The following is a 25,284-nucleotide window of genomic DNA, read 5'->3' on the forward strand; positions in this document are numbered from 1 at the left end:
ACTTATCTGGCTCTTTTGTGCACTTTCAAACAAATTCTAGTCTGGCTATTCTGTTCTTGGTGCTGATGAGAGGTTACATCTTGCAGTGCAACCTTTGAAATTCTGCTGTCTCAATCTACTGCAAACTTATACTAATAATTATAATGTGTCAATTAGCAGTTTCTCCTGGATGATACATGCTGAATTATTTTGCAGTGGTCAACCTCAAGCAGTCTACATTTGAGTCTAAATATTTAAATCTATTGGCAGTCAAATGGCCACTTTTTACTTTAATTGAATTTTTCCTATCAAAGCCGGACATAACTGGGTAAACTGTTTCAGAACCTCTTTTAAATTGAAGCTGTGACTTAATAATATTATTATTATTATTATTATTATTATTATTATTATTATTAAGCCCTAACTCTTACATGGCTCTTTTCTGGACACTTTACTCAAAGAGCTTTATAGGTAGTGGCGACTACCTCCACCATCACCAATGTGCAGCCCCACCTGGATGATGCAACGGCACCAAAAGTGTACCAGTACGTTCATCACACATCAGGTATCAGAGTGGAGGAGAACAGAGTGATGAAGCCAATTCATAGATGGGGATTATTAGGAGGCTGGTAAATGACTGGTAAAGGCAAGGGAAGAAATTTGGTCAGGACACCAGGATTCACACACCTACTCTTCTGGAAAAACACCCCAGGACTTGTAATGATCACAGAGAGTTAGGACCTTGGTTTTATGTCTCATCCAAAGGATGGCTTTTTTTTACAGTTTAGGACCCACACAGAAACAGTTTTGATGTCACCATTTTGTTAAGTCGGATCAGAATTCTAGAAACAATTAATCCGGGTTTGCCAGGGAGGATAACTACCAAAACTGAAGTTAAAAATTTAATAAATGGGTGACCTGGGGGTGGATTTAAAATGACCCACTGCAATTTGTGTGGCAAGCTGGCAAAAAAACAAGTATGGAGTTTCACCTTATCCCACATGAGGGCACCAATGCTCTTCACAGAGTCAAGACAGGCTGACCTCCAGGAATCTCCACAATACTTTTAAATATAAGACACATGGAATTCCTTCCACTCTTCCAGGTGTTGGACATTCTCAGGAGAGAGTATTTGAAGTGCAGCTGGGGGAAAGAGCTACACTATGTTTCATATTCAGTGGAAGGTTAGCAAGGAGGCATTGTTAAATGCTCCAAAAAAAGCCCTGACCTCCTAAAGCGGAGTGATTAGCCAAAGAGAAATAGCTCCTGAAAAGCACATAGTATGAAAGTATAAAATAGCTTTTGCTCCAATGTCTGCTACACTTTAAAATCCTGAGATTACATCACAAGCAAAGATGCATCTCAATTTGGTTATAGAATAATGAACCAAACAAGACAAGAGGTTTTAGTTTAGGATGTGTGTAGAGGGGTGAGAGGATTCAACTGGGTTAAGTAAAGCATAAGATGCTTACCCTCTGGGCTAAAAGCACCGCTAGAAAGATGCATCCATCTAAGATAAAGCATCCACCCAGCTGAAGTAGAAGCAGGAGTACAGTGCTTACTCTCAGTGGAGTTGTTCTGCTATATGCAGTTTGACTAGGTACAGTTTAAAATTTGGAAAGATTCTCACTACTACTGAATTAGTAGTGAAGGCTTGGAAGCCTAATAAATCACAACATTAAGACAGTAATAAATAAAACCTCAGCAAAAAGGTTGATGGTGTGTACCTAGCCTACCTACAAAAAAGAAACCTGAACATGAATACTAGAAAAATGGACACATTTCAAAATGACCACACTGTTAATTCTATTAATTGGATAAAACAATGCAACCTCACACAGAACATTTCTAGATGATTCATTCCATAACCAATGAGAATATATATTATGTATTTAATGAACATGATGAGATTTACAACACCAAAAGGTATAAATGCAAGATGAGAAGGGATACCTTGTCCACCAGTTTTGGGCATTCTCCTCTGTCCCTTGGCAGATGAAGGCCGAGGAATTCTTGCAGGACTCTCTGTCTGTAGAACATTAAAAAAAAGCTTTACTTAAAAAAAGTGACAGAAATGGAGACCGAATACTAAAAAATAGTTTAAAACCTACTCCAGAGTTTTGCCTGAGAAACAGGTGTATAGCAGTGTAAAAATGGGTAGACCAACAGCATACTATTCAGTCTTTAATAAGCACACTGATACAACTTTAGACCATATATTACACAATTACTGTACTCTAATCACTAAATAATGCACTGAAATACCTCTATCTCAAGGTTAACTGCAGGCTTCAGGAAAAGTGACAGACAGGAAAAAGTAATTACCATTTAAAATGTATACCTTCAACTAGCAATTTTATTACATTCAAGATGTACCAGATGTCTTGTAATACATGAAAGAGCTTCAGTAGCCTCCCCATTCAAATTCCAAAACCAATAATAGATGTAGCTGCACGTCTTTACAAAATAAAAAGTAAAAGAAATTTGGAATTTGCCATTGGCAGAAGGTGTTAATGTTTTGATTTAATATGAGTGAAAGTTCAGGAAAGGTTTTTAATAAAACAGTTCTGCTTTCAGCAGATATATCGCACAATCTCAGAATTTTATTTTATACAGAATAAATTATCAATGATAGTCTTAAAACATTCTCAGAACATAGCACAAATACAAAAATCCTAAAGCAGGGGTGTACAAAATAATAATAAAGGATGCAAAACACAAAACAATTTTAATCATATTAAAAAACAAAAAATACCCTAAAGGAAAGCCACAAGCACACAATAACAAACAAAAGACTCATCACTCTAATAGCTGCATGAAAGGAAAAATACCTTGGAATCAAGCACTTCTGTTGGCTTATAAAATTAAGATTTTAAAAGGTTTACTCATAAATTGTATGATAAACCAAACCAATTATTGTGAACTACACTCTAGTAAGATTACATGACATTTTGCTCAAGTGTAAAGTTTTTCATGTTTTTAGAATAAAACAAAAAGAGACCTACTTAAGAAATATTAAACGTTTATAGGATAAGGACTCATCATAATACACAAGTTCACTGCCCTTATAAGAATAAGTGGAATTATATTTGTTGGGCAATGTTGATTTTCATACTTCAATGCAGACCGACACTGTAAACTTGAGCAATGAAGCAATGAAGGTGCATACCTCTGATTCAAACATTTGTGAAGGCTTCAAAGAAAGAAAATCATTATGACTATACCAAGAACACTGATTAAGCAGCATTGATGACAAAGGAGTGCAAATGTAATAAAATAATTAATACCATAACTAATGTTTGATTTATAAATTAAGGTTATATATGTTAAATTCAAGTCCATTTCAAATTGATGTTCCAATGTCGTTTGTAAGATGTTATTGCAAAATACTATCAGCATATTTCACAGTTTTATTAAAAGAACTTAAAATATATGTTGGGCACAATTATAGCTCTGTAGATCATGTATTGCTGTGTTAATATGTACCAAAAATAATAAACAAGATACTTTAAAAAATTATGTACATGTTTACCTAGTTGCTGGATATGTTCTTTCTTATTATTCAAGGATTACTAAGAGTAATGTTAAGTTCTAAAAATAAGACACATTGGTATAATACTATTGAGTGCACTGAAAGCTCCCATAAAGAGAGCAAAATATGTCTAAAAGTAAATGTCACCTGTAGTTTTTAGCTACTCAAAGAAAACACATTTATCTTAAAAATAACATGATGTAGTTTAAAAACACACTCCAGAAGAGAAAAATAGACTGTACCAAACAGTTTCTAAAAGCTACTTGATAAACGCTTTTCACATTTGAATTCCACTTTACAAGAACCAAACATTTTGATAAGAGTTCTTCATGTATTTCAAAACTGCAGGTGTTGAAGATACATGTGTTTTCATACAGTGTATGTCACATAAATATCACATTTCCTTAGTAGTAATAATAACGGAGTAAGTCAAAGCATTTTGTCCTGACCAAGAAAATTCCTAAAGGGAATCTAAATATTCTAATAAAATAAAGGCAAAAAAAAGACAAACAAGCAGGACAATGTATATACCTCATCAACATCTTCCAGCTAGAGGGATGAAGAAAAATGTAAGACTTAGCACAAGGTGAAAAGTACAATACTAAGTCAAACAATTGTAAAGTGATTTTAAAGTTCTTATTGTTAACAAGATAGAGTTGACACTCTGATATACACAACAAACTATATTTGCTATACAGTATAAACAATCACACATTCAAACAAAAAAAAAAGAAGTTAATAGATAATCCATCCATTTTCAAACTGCTTTTTCCAGCTGAAGGGTTGTGGGGGGAGCCAGAGTGATCTCTGCAAATAACAGGCGCAAGGCAGAGTACACACCGGACAGGACGCCAGTCCATCGGAGGTCAGACACTCACACTCACACTCACACTCACACTCACACTCACGGCCAATTTTCTCAGAAACCAATTAACCAACCAGTTTGTTTTTGGATAGCGGGAGGAAACCCATATGAACATGGTAAGAACATACAACTCCACACAGATAGCACCTGGAAATGAACCCAGGGCCCCAGCGCTGAGAGGCAGCAACGCTAACCACAACGCCACCGTTTCACCTTTAATACATTCATATTAATAAAAACTGAAAAAATGTTTTTTCATAACTATGAAAAAAATACTTGCAAAAGGATGCGAAACCTTTTGCTCTGGCAAAAATAAAGTGCACAAAACTACCTTAAAGATTCACACAGTTAACTGAGTATCTGTCCCTGTAAGGTCCCTCAATCAGGTAATGAATTTTAAACAAAGATTGAAACATGGAGGCCACGGACCATTCAAAACAACTCAGGGATAAAGACACAAATCAGAAGAAGGATATAAAATCATTTTAAAGACCCTTAATATTTTTGATCAATAATTTAGTAAGTTGATCACTAAGAAAAACAAGGTAACCAGACTGTGCCTAGATGGGGCTGCCTCTCCAAACTGAAAAGCTGGACAAGGAATAAACTGATTAAGGGTGCCACCGTGAGGCCATCTTAAAAAGAGTTATAGAGTTCAGTAACAGATGAGAGGGAAATGTCCATGGGTCAAAAATATCCTAGTCACTCCAAAAAGAGGACTCACATGGAATTGAAAAAAAAACTCACCTCAAATCCCACACCTATGCAATACTGGAAATATGTGGCAAAAGGTATAGTGATCAGACAAAATAAAACTGGAACTTTAGGGTCTAAATGTAAAAGTGCTGGATCTGATGCAAACTATCGGAAAACACATCCCTACTGTCAAGTATGTTATAATTCTGCTTCTCATCACCAGGGACTGGGAAGCATCTCATAGATGGAGCAAAGCGCTAGAAAACCGGGACAAAAACTCAACTTTCAGCATGACATTACAAAGCACAAGCTCAAAGTGACACTGTAGTGGTTTAAGAATGAGAAGTTGAAAGTTCTTGAGTGGGCCAGTCAAAGGTCTTGACTTTAAAACTTAGTGTATAAGAAATCCTCAAGCAACCTGAGGGAGATGGAACAAATCTGCCAAGAATAATGGGCAAAAAGTGCACCAGGACAGTGGAGGACAGTGTGCAAATTTGGTAGATACCATACTTAAGCAAAAAGCCATAAGGGAGTTATTCCTGCCAAAACCACTAATACCAAATATTGAGTTTACAGTTCTGAATAGTTATGCAATCAACACATTTCAGTATTTGCTTTTTAGTTCTGGCTTACATTAACTGCAATGTATCTTACCCTTCAAAGACTTCAGTCTGAGCATTTAGATTCTGAATAGCCTATTAATTAAAAAAAATCTTTATGCCTTATATTGTCATTTTAAAAAATGTGACACCAAAGGTAGGGTTTAAATACTTTTCAAGACACGATAAGGAAAGCTAACGTGCATAATATAACCATTAAATTACAAATAGTATAAAATAATAGTCAAACTATTGTAATGTATCTCAGTGGTATTTTGTACTAGGTCTTAACTGTGCATTTTTAATTGTGTTGTCTTATTCTAAGATTTGAAGAATCCGGTGTTGATGATTAGGGACTGTGATTTGACAAACTAACCATTCCATTCATTTGAGGTCTGATTTTCATAACTGACTGCAATAAATACATGGTGGGGAGGGAATTTGTACTGAAAACAACAATCCAATTGATGAAGCCCCATTAGGCTAAACCTATGCAAAATTAACACACATCTTTACGTTAAGGTTTTGCATTAGCCTACATCACATTACTGTTTTGAAAATATAGATAAATAGAACAAAAAATTAAGAAGCTTAATCCATTGGTTAATAGCTAACTATTCAAAAAAATCCCCTAGCATTACACTACTTTAGTGTTATAAATTGGATCACCAATTTGCATAGCAGCTGCTTTTTGGTGTATTTGATTATCACATTTCCAAAAGTTGCATTTAGGTTTTAAAAAAATGAAACAGAAGGCTTACAAATGCACTTACAAAGAGACGAACCTCACAAAGAACTGTCTATCCTGTGCATAAATATTCATTTCATCTTCTCATGTGCAGCAGGAAAGAAGGATCACACCACTTACCTCGTCCCCCTCTGCTCTGATGTTTTTTATTGATTGTTCAGATGTTTTTCTGTTCTGTGTCTCATCTGGCCCTCTTGACTACATACAAAAGAAATCAAATTTAGTTTACTCATTTTATATTTTGAAATCAACTGAAGGGGTTCTTTATTGCATTGTATAGAATCCATTTGGAGTATAAATACATGGGTTATGTTGACTATGTTGAGCAGTTTCATGTTTCAGCGTGAATTCATTTTCATATTTTAATCCTTTAACTTGTTTCATATACCGCATTGCTTGGTTAGGCTAATACTTTAATAACACTAAATAATAAAACAAAAACAAATGGTCTTTTTTGGTTTATTTTATAAAACTGTAATACTATGTATTAGTTTGCTTTGGCTTTTAAACCTTATTTAAAATATTGTTTCTTGGAATTAAAATCTGACTGTGATGCTCAGGGATACAATTATTTGAAGAAATTTGTCAGCATAAATATTACCTTCCTTTCTGCTTTCTCAAAGTTTCTCTCCTTGTCTCGATCTCTCCTTTTCTCTGCTTCCCTGTCCTTCTCTTTCTGGACATCCCTCTCCTTGGCTTTGTCTCTGTCCTTCTCTCTGCTTTTGTCTTTGTCCCTGTCTCGGGTTTTGTCTTTGTCCCGGTCCTTCGTCCTATCGCGCTCTTGACCTTTTTCCTGATGCGTGCCCTCCTTGTGTCTGTCCTTCTCTATCTTTCTACTGTCTTGCTCTTTTGTCTTATCTGTGTCCTTTCGGTCTCTGCTGGTGCTTCGGTCTTTGATTTCAGTATCCCTTTTCTCCTGCAAGAAAAATAAACAGTACTTTTATGCTACCTAAAAAGCACTGCTTTTTAGAGTTTAAGTAAACAAAAACCACTTCATTAATTATTAAATAAAACATATTTAGATGCATTTAATTTTTTTCCCCGAGGTGTGCAGATACATATGTATAAAGCAATCAATTATAAATCAATTAGAATAAAAATCAACTAGGTTCTTACAGAATGAGTAGTGTTCACTTCAAAGCAAATTAATGTCTATCCACATTAGAAAATAATTCTTTGACATCACTACACTTTGCAAAACATGGTGTCAGTTAAAGTACTAATGTAATCCTTTTGTGAAGTTCTATTTCTACAATGGTACTTCGTATATTACAGCAGTGGATCTACAATGTTGATGGGCAATTCTGGTTCTCTAGGGCCACATTTCCAGTTTCTATTTTAAAATGCTTTTAAAAAATGAGTTAAATTCAAACTTAACCCCCAGAACTACAGAGCCAACTACGCATACTCGATTTCTCCCCAGTGCTCCCATGTAAGACGCTCTCCGTCTTTTTTTTCTCTCCTATCTTTCCCCCCCCCCCCATCGAGCCATTTAGTCTCAGACCCTTTCCATTTCAATGATCACAGCAAATATTTTGTAGTTCAAACACGTAAAATAAACAGAACTTGCAATTCACCTGCACATATTCACATTAACATTATATTCAGAAACTGTACTAAAACAACACATTTGACACATTATGACTAATTATATAAATTCTCACAGGGCATCAACATAACATCAACTAAAAAACAAACAGATTATAATATGATTCAGATTACAGCCAGCAGCCATATCACCCTGCAGCTCAAAACTGGCAATGCAGACCTTGAGGAAAAGCTAAGGTTGCTGCTGGAAGAGGAATTAGTAGGACCGGTAGAAAGCGTTCAGGCTGCGGGCTGTGTGTGTCCTAATGCACCAGTACAGTGATGAGGACACTATACTGTAAAAAAAGGCACAATCCCCTGGATGAGGATTAAACCAAGGACGTAAAACTAAGATCCTGACTCTCTGTGCTCATTACAAATCCCGTTTGGTTTTTTTTTAAAAGAGCAGAGGTGTCCTGGCCACATTCCCTCCCTGGCTTTTCCCAATCACGGCCTCCTAATAATCCCCATGTATGAGTTGGCTTCATCACTCTGTACTCTCTTGCCCACTAATAGCTGGTATGTGGCGAGCGCGCTGGCACACTGTGGCTGCCGTTACATCGTCCAGGTGGATGCTGCACATTGGTAGTGGTGGAGGGAAGTCCCCATTACCAGTAAAGCACTTTGAATGGAGTGTCCAGAAAAGTACTGTATAAGTGTAAGCCATTATTATTTGTATAATCCAACTATAGTGTTTTCAAACATTATTATACATCCTCTAAACTGTAACATTGTAACATGATAGCACTTGGAGTACTAATTTGGAATCTCACTTTGAGTTAAAAAGCCTAAGGCAAATGAGTTTTTATAATATATATAATGATTATAATAATAACAACATAGTCATGAGGTCATTGCATGTGATCCCATGTTTTCTATTCCTAATTACTTGTAATTCTGTATAAAAAGTATAAAAGTGCAACATCAGAAATACCTCCTTTTCTCTGTGTCGCTTCTTGTCTTCTTCCTTGCTCTCTCTGTTCTCCTTGTCCTGAGATTTTGATGTGGTAGGCTTTCCTTTGAGGTCAGGCTTCTCACCAGCAAGCACTTTCTTCACAGCATCTTCACTAGACAACTAGTAAATGAGCAGATAATAAATCCGTGGAAAAGTATGATAAATAATTAGTGAACAAAAACTAGATAATTTTATTTCACTGTACAGTAGATTGTGTTATTTTTAAGTTGACAAAATTGTCAAAGATTTGAATAAAGTACAAGGACTGGCATCCCTAGGAGGCACTACAAGTAATGGTCTTTGAACAGCTGGGCTCTGCATGACTAGATCAATCATTTGATTTACTGATTGAAGGCAGCATGGTTTCTAGGTTTGCACAAATAATCCAGAATAAGAGGACAGGAGAACATATTGTGGAATATTTTGCAACTGTTAACACTACCAACTGTGTTCCATACATTTCATAAGTTCATAGCTGTACCCTAGGACAAAAGAATAAAATCCTGTAAAGTTTAGTAACATAAACACTACCTGAGATAACAATATAAATACCATTTGAGATTTCAATATATTAACTATGCTTTTCTCATTATTCTAAGTAAATATCTACTCCTCTTGATCATATTTTGGAAGCAAAAGCATAATGGCACCACTAATTACAATAACTTCTGCCTTGTTTAATAAACATGCATTTGTTTTTTTACTTTGACTGCACTGTCTGATAGCATTAAGGTTCTTCTTATAAGGACAGGGTGAATATACAGTACTGGACATATTATTTACATTACACACTGAAAGATTGTTTACCAAGAGGTTTGTTTTCCCAGTTTCTTAACATTGGCATCAAATTGTGTACCTAGTATTTGTTTAATAACTTCTTTACTATAGAGCCCTGGTTAATACATTAGCAAATACAATACATGTGTGCTTATTTAACTTACTAATGGATATTGTAATCTAACTAAACTAAATGATGAAATGATTTAAGAATGATAAAGACCTCTGGTACAGTATATGAAGTGACACAGATAAAAGTAATAGAGAATACAGATGAAAAACAGTGTGCTCTGCTAATCTAGGAGTTGGAACTGTTTTTTTCAGACAGCCACAAGAGTACAATTAAATTTAACCACTATGTAAATTATATTTTTGGAAAATTTACCATGATCTTAATTGGCTGGATTTTAGCCACATTATTCTATAAAAGCTAACAGAAACGTTTCATGGTACAGTAAATGTTGGCCAATTTCAGTTTCTTTTTTAAGTCACAACACCTAAATCAAATACTTTAACGAAGTATGCCCTCAATACATTTCTCCAATTTTAGAATATTGTCCAAACTTAAAATCCTAACTTTGCCGTTACACTTTTTAAATCAAACTTCATTTTTATAGCTGTTAATTACGGAGACAAAAATCTTTTATACAGTAAAAAATGTTTTGGACACCTAATGATAACACAAGGAATCGCTGAACAGGAATTTTCTAACTATTTCATCTAATACAGGACTGAAGGGGAGTTGAAGCCTATCCAATGCAAGAAACAGGCACAAGGAAATACCCTGGATGGGACGCCAATAACTTTATACTGTACATGATCTTACCTAACCAACTACCAGAGACACTATCTCCTACAAAATGTAAGTTATATTTAACCCGTCAGCTCAAACTGACCTTATTGAGGCAGCACTTTCCGATGGCCTGAAGCAGCTCATTAGTTTTCTCTGGTTCGTGTCCTGCCACAATACGTGCAGGCTTCACAGAAAGAGGCTCTCCCGTCACCATTATAACCACATCGATTGCCTTCTGAAGAAATACAATCTTACTATCTTTATCCTGCAAAAGCAGATGGTTAGAATTAGTTTAGAAGAAATTAGCTTCTAAAAACATTCTTTATTATAGTAAAAGTAATGTTGGCAATAGAAGTACCAAAAGCCATTCATGAACCCATTCTTGAAATACTGCTGTAGAACTATAAGCAGATTAGATCTGCAGAATCTTATATTTAAATCTGATGCAGAAATTTGAAGATGTGAAGGTCCTTGATAGTTCTCTTCTCAATCATTCATTATTATTTTTCACTTTTGTTAGTCAAAACTTTACATATAGCTTAAAGTCAAACCAACAACAGTCATCAACTTTCACAAATTATATTAAAAATGGGAGAAAAAAATCAGGGAAAGAAAGTCTTCGCCCCATGTTTTTCATTAACTAAAAAGCATTATTCTAAATATAGTTCTCTAAAACACAGTAGAATCTTTCAAATTTAGATTCACTCAAAAAACCTGACTAAGCAACAAGCACTTAAAGTCTAGTGTCAGCATGTTACAATTAACATGCTCATGTCACTTTCATGGGTGTTGGAGATTCATACATTATGAATGCTAGGCATCAGGCTGCAATCTGTATCTGTTGTACTTCAAAATGGAGCAACTGGATCAGGTGTGAAAGCACTGGTACACCTGGCAATTACTTAGTCTGAGGAAAGTTCACTTCATCCTAACCCTGACTTCATCGACAGCACATAAAAATACAACACAGTATCCCATTCACAAAATCTAAAACTCTCAAGATCACTTCAACTGTCAATGGCACCTCTTTCGAACCAACACAACTGCAGCTAAAGCTGGTGGCAGGCTCAATCATGAGACCATGGAAATCTAATTTTGTCACCTTCAGGGGAAATTGGGCATCTGTAAAAGAAACTCTTTGCCTGATGCTGTAATCGCACAGTTATTACCAATAAATCTTTGAAAGTATCACAAATGTTTTGAAACAAATCAGATCCAAAAATGCGAGATTTCTGGCTACATTTGTAATACAAATGAAAATTGCTTAATGTTATAAGAGATCAATGAACTGCTGGATTTATTTCGATATTAATATTATACTGTGTGGTATCTTGAATGTTTAAAAATGTAATACAACAGCAAGCAGTAAAATTCAATTACATAGTAATTACATACATTTAAAAAACTGTCAAAGCAGAGCATATGCCACATTAAGTACAATATGTCACATGAACTCAATATTAAATTTATGAACTCTATAACCTCTACAGTTGTGTTCATAATATTAAATATTTATACTGTTTCAGTCTGCAATATGCATTAGCTGTGAATGTTGCAACTGATGTCAGGCATGATTGCTTACCACAGCAGTTTTTCCCTTTAGTGCAGCCTTTTTTATTATTGCTCATTCAATCACTGCATAAAATAAGTTAGACTGAAGTTGCTTTATTTAAAGAAAAGGTCTAATGCAATAAAAACAGTTTTCTTAATTATGGGGTGTTCTGAATGAATAAATAAGTACTGATAACTGCAACTTATTTCTGTTAATAATGTCCCTGAACTAATGTGAAAGGCTAAGGTTAATAAGACCACCTTACCTTGACATTGTCTGATTTCGTTTCTACCTCCGAATAAAGGCCTTTCATGAACCCAGTGGTCCTTATTACCTGTGAAAAATACAGTTGTCCAATTATAAAATGAAGCTGGTTCCAGAATGTTAGGATTTTGGATCACTGATTATAAACCAAATGAATGAATAAATAATAAAAGAGATCAAGCTTTGAAGATCATACAGGTTATATTATTAGCGGAGTGTCTTATGTCATTTGAAATGTACAATTTTAAATTTATATTACATGAGTTTACTTTCATTTGACTCCCCTAACCCTACACCAAAAAAGTTCGAAAATGTCACAAACACTGAGCACGTTTGTCAACAAATGTGCACAAAATAACCAACACATGCCACAGGTCCTCTGTTCTATGCAGACTACAGGCCTGGAACTGCCCTATACAAAACATGTTGTTTAGGGAAAGGGTAAAAAATGTTCTAAAATCCAGATGACTGAGAACAAGCACAAAAAGCTGGAAGTGTGTTCCACGCATACATCATTTTACAATTCTTGAAAAGTAAACTGCATTGTTCACAAGTGTATCTAATATCACAGAAGAAAGTTGCTTATATGTCATACTCTTGGCAGATCAATACTGTCCTTCTTCCCAGTTAACGTATGCTACATACAATGTCATTCCTAATTTTTTAAGTTCCTCATACAAGCTCAGCCTCCCAGGATAATCTTAGCTGGGCCTTGCTTCAATCGGCTATTTTTAAGACGAGTCATCTGGCTTTATTTCTATCACCCAACAAAGCAACTCTTTGAACAGGCTCTCTAAATCCTCTGCTCATGTAATTTTTCAATACTGAAAATATTTCACAATTAACATCATTGATTTTCTTTCTCAAATTCAAACAATGATAGGGTCACTGTTCCACATTGTGAAACAGAGCAAAAATAGCAAAGAGTTTCAGGAAAACATTTGTGATCATTTAACAATGCATGATGATGATTTGAGGAAAGACCTTAATGGTTGGCAAGATGCTAATTGTTCATAAATATGAAGACACCTCAAGTCGTGTATTAACCGGTGAACATTGTTAGAATTAGCCATGGTAATACAACAGTAGCACAGTTTTACCATGACGTACTACCAAAGCAGACTTAATATTTTCACGACCATAAACTTGATGAACAATGATACAAAAACAGAGAGAGCGGCAAATATAGAAACAGTAGCGAAAGAAATACAAAGACACAAAATCATGGGGTAAGCAGATACACAGCAAATAAAATTTAAAATAAGTACAATTATTCACACTGCTAATAGGATCGTATACTACATACTGTATATCATACAGGTGAATTGTCGGAAGCTACACATGAAGGGGTCTTTAATGTAGACACTTCTAAGCAATGTCCTTAATAAGACAAAGTTGATGAAACAATAAAAAAGCAAATTGAATCCTTGGTTTTATATTAAAAAGTGCAGAATTTAAGAAAATATCTACTTATGGATTTAAATGCACTAGATGGACCTCACTTTACACTTGCATTTAAAGTCTTTTTAAGAATAATTCCTGCGATCAGGGCTTTATCATACAATAATGTAGGGAGCAGTCTAAAACACAGGGGATTGAGAGAAGATGCAATTATAAAATGCTGTATATAAAATGTCAAGGGTTAAGCCAGGAAATTATTCCTCAGTACTAAAATAAGGGCAGAGGGAATTCATAGAGAATGGAAAACAGGAAACACTTCTTTACACAAAAAGTTGTTGGCATGTGGAACAACCTTTTCAGCCAGGAGGCTGAGGTTAAAATTTTGAGCGCTTTTAAGAAACAGCTAGACAAGAAAAGTTACAAACGATACAAGACCTTCTGGTTCATCTAACCCATTTGCTAATTAAAGAATAATTGATTCAAGGATTTATCCAGCCATTTCTTGAAAAATGTAAAGGGTAAAAGCATTAATCTATGTACATACAGTATGCTGCTCCTAATACAATGCTTTGCTAGATCACATTGCTTGAATTATCAGTAATCACGATATACTGTATTTGATCAAAACTACACAAAGTAAAACAATCGTCTTGCTAACACCTTAGTAATATTCATTAGCGACACTGGCACAATAAAACAGCACAAATTATTTAGCTACCATTTTCATGACACAGCAGGACAGCGATTAATGTGTCCTCTGTGGGGACACATTACGGGATTAAAACCAACTGCTATGGAACAGAAAACTTTTTTTTTTAAATAAAGGGTAGCATGACGGAATTAAACAGGGCAGAAAATGGTGAGGTATATTTGTATTTTACAGTCCTGTATTAAAATAACTCATCAAGGCCTCGTATTGTTTAGTGTACTTGAGCAGAGACCAGTGCCTAGCAACCAGAAGACGCCAGTTCGATTCTACATCATTCAGACAGTTCAGGTGCTTACCGCATACCCTTTACAGCATTTACACTGAAACCGATTATTGTCCGTTTTAAAAAAAAAAATACAGTTATTTAGGTTACATCAGAGAACTTTACTGCATTTTTTTAATTTTCTGCAGCAGAGCCTTTCCTACTCTTTATTCCTGATCAGCCTCACCCCAAACTTAGTCCCACTTAAATGCACTACTCCGAAACAAACACACACACCACAGAGAAACTCCTCCTTGCAAACAAGCCACAGATATTTCAACAAATCCAATTTTTCCCGTTGTCAGTCATTGCAGTTCTGTTTCTCACCTCGGTGAATATATCATGCAGGTAGCGGAACGGCGGTTTACTAAGCAGTTTTTCAGTAAGAGGCGGCTTCTTAATCACTTTTCCCAAGGTATCTTGGGTCTTCTTGGTCACTGACGCGTTCATAGCAGCAGCAAAGCAAGACAAACGCCAAAACAAAAGTCCTTAAGATGAAGACGAACCGAAAGAAACACTTCACCACATAAATTCTGCAATCACTGGGCTATCAGTACGTCGGTATCTTCCGATCCCACAATGCATCGCTAAGCCTTGCTGCGGCTGCGCAAGTGACGTATCGTTGTCAAGCGAGGCTTGCACCCTTAGCAACAAGTAACAACTGAAATGCAAAGAACTCCAAAGGCTCTTAGAATTGGATCGTTTAAGGTCCTTTTCTAAAAACCCAAATATCTGCAGGGCATTTATAGCTGAAAAATTAATTAAATGTTCATGGTTTATTTCATTCTTATTTTTAAGTTATTGCTATTGATCAATGTTTTAACGCTGTTTTAATTCAATTATTACTAGAACGTTTCACTGAATTTACAGTAATGGAAAGTTAATGAACAACTAAAGCTGTTAGCACTAACAAAATCCCTGTATGAGTCTGAACTTGATCTTAATATGTTCTTGTGCCACATAAGTTATCAAGAATTCCTGATAAGGAAAAAAATCAACACCCCTTAATCTGAGTTATAGACATGTACATAATTTGAATTTTTACCATATGGGATAAGAATTTTTGTTATTCATGTAGCAAAAATCCTTATATAAAATCTACTGTAGGAGATTAAGAACAGAAAAGGAAATAAAAACAAGTCTGAAGTAAACCAATTGCTCTAGCACTAACACTAGTGCAATTATAAAGTGCCTATATCAGGTAAATTCAGGCTGAGATAAAACTGTGTAAAAGCCATAGTTTTTTTTACCTTTATCTAAAATTAGGAAGTATAGATAAACTGTAACCTGAAAGTGTCTGTGAAGAATGAGATGGAAAATAAGGAAACAATTTTTAAAACTTGAAACTTGTTTGCATTTTTCTTTGAAAACATTTTAAAAACCAATCAATCAATCAATTACCCCCATCTAATTAATGAGTTTGCATGTTTGTAAAGGAAATTTATATAGAAAAAAGCTTAAACAATATCATAATAAAATCTATCATCTAAAAAGTCCCATATATAATGTATAAAAATCATTGACACATTAATTGTCCAGTATAAAATATGTATTTCAAGTTCTAATATTTTGTTCAGTATTCTTTCTTTTGTCAAAACCTTAGTACTGTATGTAGCTAAAAAAAGCTTTTATAGAAAAATATACAACTATAACCGCAATTATACAGAATTAGAATCACCTTGTTTTTTTTTCATTTGCTTTGTTAACCGACATTTAAAAAAACATAACTTAACAGTTCATAATTACACTTTGGATATTCATCTCTTCCTATTTCACCCTAACAAAACTGCGCTTTTTACAAGAGCAATCTTTACAGATTAAACTTCTTCATGCTCTCTAGATTCCATCAATGGGAGCATTACTCCAATTTCTCTACACAAAATCTTCAATAACCCCTCAAGCAATTATTGTAAACTACTTTGAAAGTAAGCAGCACATCACCATTGATTTACCTTAATGCAGAGATCCTGCAGCCAATCCTAACTTTAAACATAAGAGTTTCTTAAGGTAGTAACAAGGATATACCCTGAAACAGAAATGTCTGGTGAACCATTTAGTTTATCTTTCACTTTTAAGATGATTAAGTGTGGAAGCTTGTTTGTTCTTCTGTACAGGGATCCAGGAAGTTAGAAATCCTTATAACTAGATTATTGCTTTTACTGATCCCATATAATTTTTAAATTCATTTTCACATGAATAAAGAATACTTAACACCTACTGCTGTAATATCAGAAGTAAAATCTAGAATGAACGCTTTATAAAGTATTGTGGCCCTCGGAAAACATCATTTTTCATATTAAATAAAGTGCCTTTATTTGTGAAGTGAGATGGCTGCATAAAAATGAACAATTTTAAGTACAGGGGCTGTTTGCGCATAGGGGCAGCAAAGTGTCACCCAGGTAGGTGGTCCAGGTCAGTGATGGATGAAGTGGGCCCCTTCTCTGTGAAAAGCACTCGGGATTCCTTGGAAGGAAAAGGTCTATGCCAATTTAAGCACATGTTGTTATTATTAAGTTTAAATTGATTAGAAAATAGGTAAACCCTATGAAAGACACAGCGATAAAAATGTTCATTCATAGCATATAGTTTAGAATACTACTTAGTAAATTGTTTCAATAAAAGAACATACAGTAGGTGAATATAGTTGAATAGGTCTTTATCAGGTGTGTGTAAAGATGACTTGGTTGGACACACCCAAGGGAACAGATGAAAAGCGTGCTTACAGTTGGGGAGCTTGCTATAGCTGATGTGCACATCTCTGAGTGGTTAGGGTATACTAAGCAATTAAGGTCTTGTTGCATTCAGGGGATTATGAAACACACCGTTTTCTAGACGTGTCCTTCGTGAATCTATATGTGTACTTTTATTTACTGTATATTTTCTTTTTTTTTGTTTAATGCTTTTTCTGAAAAAGATTAATGGTTTCTGAAACTGTGTACCACTAAGTAGCACTGTGTTTTGTCTGGACAGGAAGGGAATATGAAAAAAAATGCTGGGTTATGAAGTACTGTATATAATGATATTTTTGTTTTTAAAATAATAAATAAAAAAAAACCAATGCCAAAAGATCACTAGCTTGTTAACACAAGGACGTCAGGAATAAAAAATAGTGATTAACAGAAATAGTGGAATCAGTTAATAAACAGAAGCACATTGATTGCTTATTCTCTCTCTATGCCAAAATTGAATTTGAAAGTGAAATTATTTCATAAAAAGTTAATCAATAACATACCTTAAAACCAGATAATGATTTAAAAAAAATCTTAGCTACAACAGGACAATAATTCCATAAAAAGCAAAACATATACTACAGAGTGAGTATCATCTTGTCCTTTGGTGCTGTACCAAGATGTACTTTTAATACAGGTCTTCAAGCATAAAATTCAGGAGTATTGTTATTGTGGTTCATGAAAATTTCTAGTATCTTGTTTGTGTCATCATATTTTGCTTCTTAAATGTAGATGAATAATGAGAAAGAAACATTGAATAAATTATTGTTTTTAATAAAAAAGTAAGTCACTAAATACATTGATAGTTAGATCTTTCTCATTAATTTTCCTGAATACCTGAATGCCAAAAATGTAATTTAATTTCAGCGTATTTCAATTCTAGGTTCAAAACTTTCCCTGTAGTTTCCTACGACCACAGGTAGGTTTAAAATGTGTGGTACTTAAAAAATAAAGATTTAATCATGTGTGTTCAAAAAATACAGAACAGTAAAAATAAATTATGAAGAAGCCTTTCTCCATATATGATTAAAATCAATGGGATTAAAATTGGGTTTAATGGTGCAGTATAAGCATCTATGTACTGTAAGTACTTCTCTGCCCTGAGGCGTGTTTGAATAGTGTGTTTCAAAGATAAGGATATCCTGGTTTGTAAAGCCTGACGTTCAAGCTTTGCTACACCTGTTAGATGAGTTTACTATAAAAAGAAGGCTTGTGAGGTAAGAATTCAACGAACGTTCACTCACATTTCAAGACAGCAACAGGTAAGAACGAAACTTGGCTCTTTCATACTGTATCTAGGTGATTGAAAAAGTTCAATCTTTGAAACAGATTTATCTGCTTGGTAAATATTCATGTAGAATACTTATAAGCAGTATTACTCATCTCTAGTCAACCAGGATTATCATAGAATTGGTTTTACAAATATATTTGACTAATTGTCAGTATTAGAAGTAGCAAAAAAAAACAACAATAATAATTGATTAATAATAATAATTGAGTTAAGAAGGGAATAATTAAGTTGAAGAAGAGTTCAACTTAATAAATTACAGCTCTTTGTAATCCCCACAAACTGGAGACAAGTGTTCTAAATCAAGCCAGTCCACATGAGATAAAGAAACCATCACTAATTCAGAATTTTGCTGTGACATTCCCCCAGGAAAGTCATTCTATGTTTGCTATACAGTAGCTGTCAAAATTTCAGTAAAGAAAAATATAAACCAAACCTATTGGAAACCAAAACAGAAACAAACAGATGGAAAACATTAGAGGGTGGATAGATCTTATGTAAAGGGAAAACATGCAACTTAAGAACATCTTTTACTTTTCTCAAATCTTGTTGTGTCATTCTATTATATGAGATCAATTATAACAAAACGAAAACTAAAGTATTACATTTGTAAAACGTTCATACTTTGTGCTGGAATTACAGTAGGAAGATATTCTCCCTTAAAACAATTGTGCTGAATCTCCTCCTAGAACCGGTTAGTCCTGAAACAGGAATGCTAAAAGACAAGATTGTGGAAGTGCAAGCAGTATTACATGGGACTGATATTTTTTATGTCTTTAATATTCTGAAATATATGCTTCAAAAGGGTTTCAAGCGCTTAGGCAATTTGATGATTCATTGATTTCTGGTTCAAGGGAGTGTTATAAGACCAACTCGGGAGCATCTTTAAAATGTAATGGTACACAACAAAGGTTAAAATACTGTATGAAAGGCAGGATTATAATCTATATTATTTTAAGTGGAAAGTTTTGTATTTGGAATCACACTTATTTTTATAGTATTAAGTACAAGTATATATAGTGCTAAAATGTAAAGTATCATTTCAAAGTACAATGGGTGCGTTAAAAATTAAACACTTGATTCAAAATCCAAACAGAATTATTTCAGAAGACATCTAGAAAAAAACTAGAATGCATCTACATGTACCTCACCAAATTGTTTCGACTGTGTCAGGAATGGAGACCATTAAATGCTGCTAATTGTGAAATTTTAAAATGTTGAAAAAGAAATAGTACATGTATTAATAGTACGGTAGATCTGTCTTTTTCAGAACCATGAGTCGCTCCTCTGTTCTTTGTATCCTGCTCGTTGTAGCAAGTCTGGATGTATCTGCTCAAAGAAAAGCAAAAAAGGTCCCTCAGACCCTTTCCAGGGGTAAGTACAGCTCTTCTAACATTGTGAAATACATAGACATCTTGGATAGTGTGAATAATTAGGGTTTGGCATCCCAGGCAAAATGGAAAACCAGCGCATTCAAATAGGTGGGGTCTAAGTACACAAAAGTAGTCAGACAAGGAGAGAACAAACCATACCGCTCTTTTATTTTGTGTTTACAGACAGGCATTGTGTTTTCTGACTAAGCAAATGCAAAACAAAAGCTTGAATCTTTCTTTGGCCCTCTGACTACAGTCTTCCACTCCTTTGCTATCAATAGTATTAATAATAGCCATTTTTTTACTGGTAATGGTGTAATTCCTGGGCCTTCTCAGGTAGTTTTGCCTGGTTTCTTTAGCCTCTCTGAATTAATTCTGTGATTATGTAATGTACCTCTCTGCCTCTACAAAGTTTCAAAGAATAGAACTATGGTGTTGCTCCAGACATGACACAGCTAACAGATACAGTATGTTAGTTGTGTCTGTTTCCCTACACTGTTACTTGAGAGCCAAGACTCTCATCAAGACTGGAAATAACTGCAAATTAAAAATATATTTGTCGCACTTTCATGTGCGTGCTTGCCTTATTCTACTAATTTGTGGGTTACAGTCAGGCCCTACGAGAGGGGGGCCAGCAGGACCATTTGGACGAGGCCTCACGTCACAGGGGGGCCTCACCTCAGCCAAGGGTGCATGGTCCTCCACTTGAACCCTTTGGCTGTGTTTTTATTGCTGCAATAAAATGACCAGCTCTTTAAATGTGAGTTTGCAAATGTGAGTTTGCTTTGGATAAAGATGGCAAATGCCAAAGAAACTAATTAATGAGGTAATTGTATCCAGTGTGTACTCTGGATATTAGTGTTTACCCCAAGAAAGCCTCATTAGACCTGGGGCCATACTTGAGCCACACACACCTTCATTTTTTAGTTTTGTCTACAGAACCCTTATAACAAACTTATTTGTAACTGATATATTCCTATTCCCATTATTAATAATAATGATCAATTTCTGTGTGATATTTTAGGATGGGGAGATGACATTACCTGGACCCAAACCTATGAGGAAGCTTTAGCAAAATCTAGAACAAGGTAAGGTTTATTATCCTCTACACTTTATGGATAGATTTCCAAAGCTAATGCTCATTTACATTTAAATAACCAGTCCTTGCAAACACTTAAAGTTATACCTTCCCAGTAAGTGTGTCAAAAAAATCTGGATTAAATCTTTGCAATTTGTATATCTTCGGGGCTGCATTGCATGTGTGACATATCCTCATATTAAATACCGTATGTTTGAAATTCATACTTCACTGATACAATTGTAAGCAGGCAAGACGTACATGAGAAATGATCGGTTTCAAACTTGGGCAGTAGGGTGGTGCAGTGGTTAGCATTGGTGCCTCTCAGTGCTGGGGCCTTGGGTTCAATGCTTGGGGTGCTATAGTATCTGTGTGGAGATTGTATGTTTGTCCTGTGATTGCATGGGTTTCCTCTGTGTGCTCTGGTTCCCCCCACACAGGTGTCAAAACCACACTACATTGGTTAATTGGTTTCTGTGAAAATTGGTCCTGGTGTGAGTGAGTGTGTTTGAGTCTGTTTTTCCTCACTGGTGTCCTGTCCAATGTGTATTCCTGCCTTGCGCTTGTTGTTTGCTTGGATAGGCTCCGGCGGCTCTGTGACCCTGTATTGGATAAAGTGGTTAAGACAATGGATGGAAGTTTCAATATACTTCTTGTATAGAGATCATTGTTGAAATCTTTATTTTTCAGTCAGAAGCCCTTGATGGTTATCCACCACCTAGAAGACTGTCCGCACAGTCAAGGTATATAATATATGTGTATTCTTAAAAATACTAGATTAAATTAAAAGTTCTTAATTGGAACTTTCCTCATGAATAAAAGATTATTTGCATAAGAATATTTTAATGATGTCATAGTCATCATGTCTTCCATTTTTTATTATTCTCTATGTATTTATATATTTTCCTATGTATGTCTAAGCTCTTAAAAAGGTGTTTGCTGCTGACACTGAGCTGCAGAAAATGGCCCAAGAAGACTTTGTAATGCTTAATCTGGTGGTAAGTCGGAGACAACTATTAGCTAGTAACTTTAATCAATTAATCCTGTTTGAGAATGATTATTCTCTTCATTAACAGTGGTGAAAGACTTTCAGATTTTCAGTATCAGATTTTCTATATCATCCCACAGACTATGGTGGCACTGAAGTCATTCAATCTGAATATCTGCAGTTCAATTTTATATGTCCCTCTATGTTTTACTTTGGAAAGCTTAACCAGTACAATTTATTTGTTTTGAATAATAACTAGAGATTTTATTGATTTGTAATCTAAGAAATTAGTCATGTTTGGTTTTTAACTGTTCATTTTTCTGGAATAATTTTGTTTTGTATCTTAGAGTATATATATCTTAAACTGAATACTTAATATAACGATCCACAGCATGAAACCATAGACAAGAATCTGGCTCCTGATGGCCACTATGCTCCCAGAATTATCTTTGTTGGTAAGTTAATTACAGTATGTATAATGTGCCTGAATATTTTGTATATATTTTGAAAAAGCTCTGTATAAATACAAGGAATTATTATTAATAAAATATTTCACAAACCATCTCATATAAAAACAGCAGCAACAACACATACTGTACGTTAACTCTAAAATTCCTACAGACATTCCTGCATTCTAACATTCCTACATTGCAAAGGACTCCTACAGAAAACCCCCTTGGGAAAATTCTACTAATTTCAAAGAAAATAGAGATGACCTGTTGACACATTTGTGTGGAATCCTGCAGGTTTTTGTGCGTCATAAGTATTTGATGTAGTGCAGGTGGCAGAGGCAGTGATACACATTAACACCTTGCCAGAGAAAAGATAAAGGAGGACTGTGTGACTCTAAATAAAATTCCTGGGTGTCAAAACATTGTCTAGAGAAGGTCAGAGAAGCTGGAAGATTACCAGACATCAGCCTCCTTGCCTTACCTTACTTAGGAAATGCCATTTTAGCAGGAATAATAGCAAACAAGGAATGTATAAGCTGCACAAAATGTGTATTCTGCAGTGATTCCAAACATGTTGTAAGCCCTCTGGTTTGGAGGTAGTAAGGCGGTATCTGCCTTAATAATGCCATACTTCTGGGGAAAAATATGACAATTAATTTATTGAAATATTTTGTCTCATTCTCAGACCCATCTCTGACTGTGAGAGCTGACATAGCAGGGAAGTATAGCAACAGACTCTACACTTATGAGCCTGATGATATTGATGTCTGTAAGTACCTATGTTCCTCATGACGAACTTCTTCGGAACTGTACTTTTGTCACTAATACCTTTTTATCTCATGTATTATAAAAGAAAAATCAAAGTATTGGTGCTTTACCTAATTTTTAAATACATTTTTGTTTTCTTTTTTGTTACCCTTTAGTATAGTTGTTCTAAGATATACACTGTAGACAGTTGTAAGAGACAATAATGGCTATTTAAATAAATATTGTTAGAGTAGTAAAAATTATAGACTGAAAACAAAATGTATGTTTTTATATCCAATTTGTTTAACAATGAAATCATTGTTTTATGATAATTTAAACCCTATGCACAACATGAAAAGCTCTTTTTGGAGTGCATGGACAGAGGATTACCGAATCTTGCTACAGTACAACACTTGTGCCTCCATTTTGGCTGACATTGCTTCTTACTTTCAGTGAAAGAAAACATGAAGAAAGCTAAGAAGCTTCTCCACACCGAGCTGTAGCCTCACACTTCATTACTGTGGGCGCAGTGAACACCAGCTGCAGCTGGCTCATTGACCTCTAGGACACGACATGGCCTCACTGTAGCAGAGCAGTGCAAGAGGAGAGGAATGTGCTGAAGAAATAATAAGTGCCTCAAGCATGACAATGTCATGTGTTTTTTTTTATTGAGTAATAAACTACCTTTTACAGATAAATGTCATTTGATTGTCTTTTGTACCCCTGTGTAAATAACATTTTTTCACATCATCTTTAAATCTACAGTACATGTACTGTATTTATTTCGGGTTTACCCAAAGCAACTTACATTGATAAGGCACTGTTTTGGAACAACTGAGATGAAGTGCATTGCGCAAGGGTCCGACTACAGTGTCTCACCTGGGATGTGAGCCGACAACCTTCCATCACCAGAACCCGAGCTCTGGATGTTCTACATGGACACTAACTCTCAAAGCAGGCCAGAGGAGAAATGATGGCAAGAGAAGGGCTAGATGACAAGTCTCTGCAATCTCTTTCCATCACTGAAGATACTTCAGAATGGCTTTGTAGAACACAATATATTATACACACACTGCATACTGTATATATTGTAGGATATTCAGTGTCTGACACCTGATATAATAATAAACTTTTTGCACAAGATATATACAGTGTGTGGTTTTTAATGTACATTACTGGAACAGCGTCGCAGTCATGGAATGGAGCTGATTGTTTTTCTTCTTTTTTCTTTTATTATTTATTTCTTTTACTTTTCTTTTCGTTTTCCTCATTTAAAAGACAATATATGTTCCTGTAGCGTGAGAAGTGAAATAAGGCGCTATCCGTGTTCTTTTTGATTTTTTTCAAACAAAATGCATCCAAGGTGACCCTTGACTGGCTTTTAAAGCTGGAATGAAAATTTACTTCATTATTAGCCTGGAAAACTGTTAAGTCTGACTGGTGGTGATATTTAAGTTGCTTTGTATCAAGTAGAATTTGGGAGAAAATATAACAAATAAACAGTCTTAAAGATTTACAAAATTAAATATTCAACAACAGCAAATAATTAAGGTGCTTAGAAACAACCAAATTAACTGCATGAAATTAGGTGTGAACTGAATACAGCTTGTGTCATGTCAATTGTGTCATAGTGGGACTTCTTTAATTTTCTTTGAATTCTAATATTTATCAGGATGTTTATAAGCAAATAGAAATTATGAGGGGGCTATTGAGTGTGATGTTAGTCACACAGTGTCAGTTAAAACAAAGTTTAAAAGAATCAGGAGAGGCTTGACCTTTCAAATAAAGGGACTACTGTAAAAGCTAAGGATGCCAGGTTATACTGTACAGCAGCTGTGCTTGCACAAAAGGGGCAGGTTGTATTAAATTCTTTCAACATGGCTTGCGATAGGTGTCTTTTCTAACATACA

General features: G+C 34.9%; 2 protein-coding genes across 4 annotated transcripts in view; one reads left to right on the top strand and one right to left on the bottom strand.

The window, feature by feature from the left end:
* ift54 (intraflagellar transport 54) overlaps positions 1 to 15,314 on the bottom strand; it is a 35,299-nt gene extending 19,985 nt beyond the window's left edge. The window contains exons 1-8 of one of the 2 annotated variants that reach the window (XM_088931287.1): positions 15,047 to 15,314; positions 12,349 to 12,417; positions 10,635 to 10,796; positions 8,941 to 9,081; positions 7,021 to 7,335; positions 6,540 to 6,617; positions 4,043 to 4,060; positions 1,933 to 2,008 (exon numbers count right to left, since the gene is read on the bottom strand). In XM_088931287.1, the coding sequence (XP_088787413.1) occupies positions 1,933 to 2,008; positions 4,043 to 4,060; positions 6,540 to 6,617; positions 7,021 to 7,335; positions 8,941 to 9,081; positions 10,635 to 10,796; positions 12,349 to 12,417; positions 15,047 to 15,169 (982 nt within the window). In that variant the 5' untranslated portion in view covers positions 15,170 to 15,314. The remainder of the gene's footprint in view (positions 1 to 1,932; positions 2,009 to 4,042; positions 4,061 to 6,539; positions 6,618 to 7,020; positions 7,336 to 8,940; positions 9,082 to 10,634; positions 10,797 to 12,348; positions 12,418 to 15,046) is intronic. The other variant, XM_088931288.1, reaches the window with a different exon arrangement.
* A 3,325-nt stretch (positions 15,315 to 18,639) lies between these two features.
* On the top strand, positions 18,640 to 24,072 carry agr1 (anterior gradient 1). Of its 2 annotated transcripts, none has more exons than XM_088931032.1 (8): positions 18,640 to 18,710; positions 19,992 to 20,110; positions 21,134 to 21,197; positions 21,878 to 21,930; positions 22,109 to 22,185; positions 22,567 to 22,630; positions 23,313 to 23,396; positions 23,828 to 24,072. In XM_088931032.1, the coding sequence occupies exons 2-8, from the start codon at positions 20,011 to 20,013 to the stop codon at positions 23,875 to 23,877; spliced, it is 492 nt and encodes a 163-aa protein (XP_088787158.1). In that variant the 5' UTR covers positions 18,640 to 18,710; positions 19,992 to 20,010; the 3' UTR covers positions 23,878 to 24,072. The 2 variants fall into 2 exon arrangements, with proteins under 2 accessions (XP_088787158.1, XP_088787159.1); XM_088931033.1 differs by having other exon boundaries at positions 18,647 to 18,710; positions 20,007 to 20,110.
* The last annotated feature ends 1,212 nt before the right edge of the window (positions 24,073 to 25,284 follow it).

Source organism: Atractosteus spatula, chromosome 13 (genome assembly GCF_055471065.1).
Source record: "Atractosteus spatula isolate fAtrSpa1 chromosome 13, fAtrSpa1.hap1, whole genome shotgun sequence".
In the NCBI taxonomy this organism is placed as follows: domain Eukaryota; kingdom Metazoa; phylum Chordata; class Actinopteri; order Semionotiformes; family Lepisosteidae; genus Atractosteus; species Atractosteus spatula.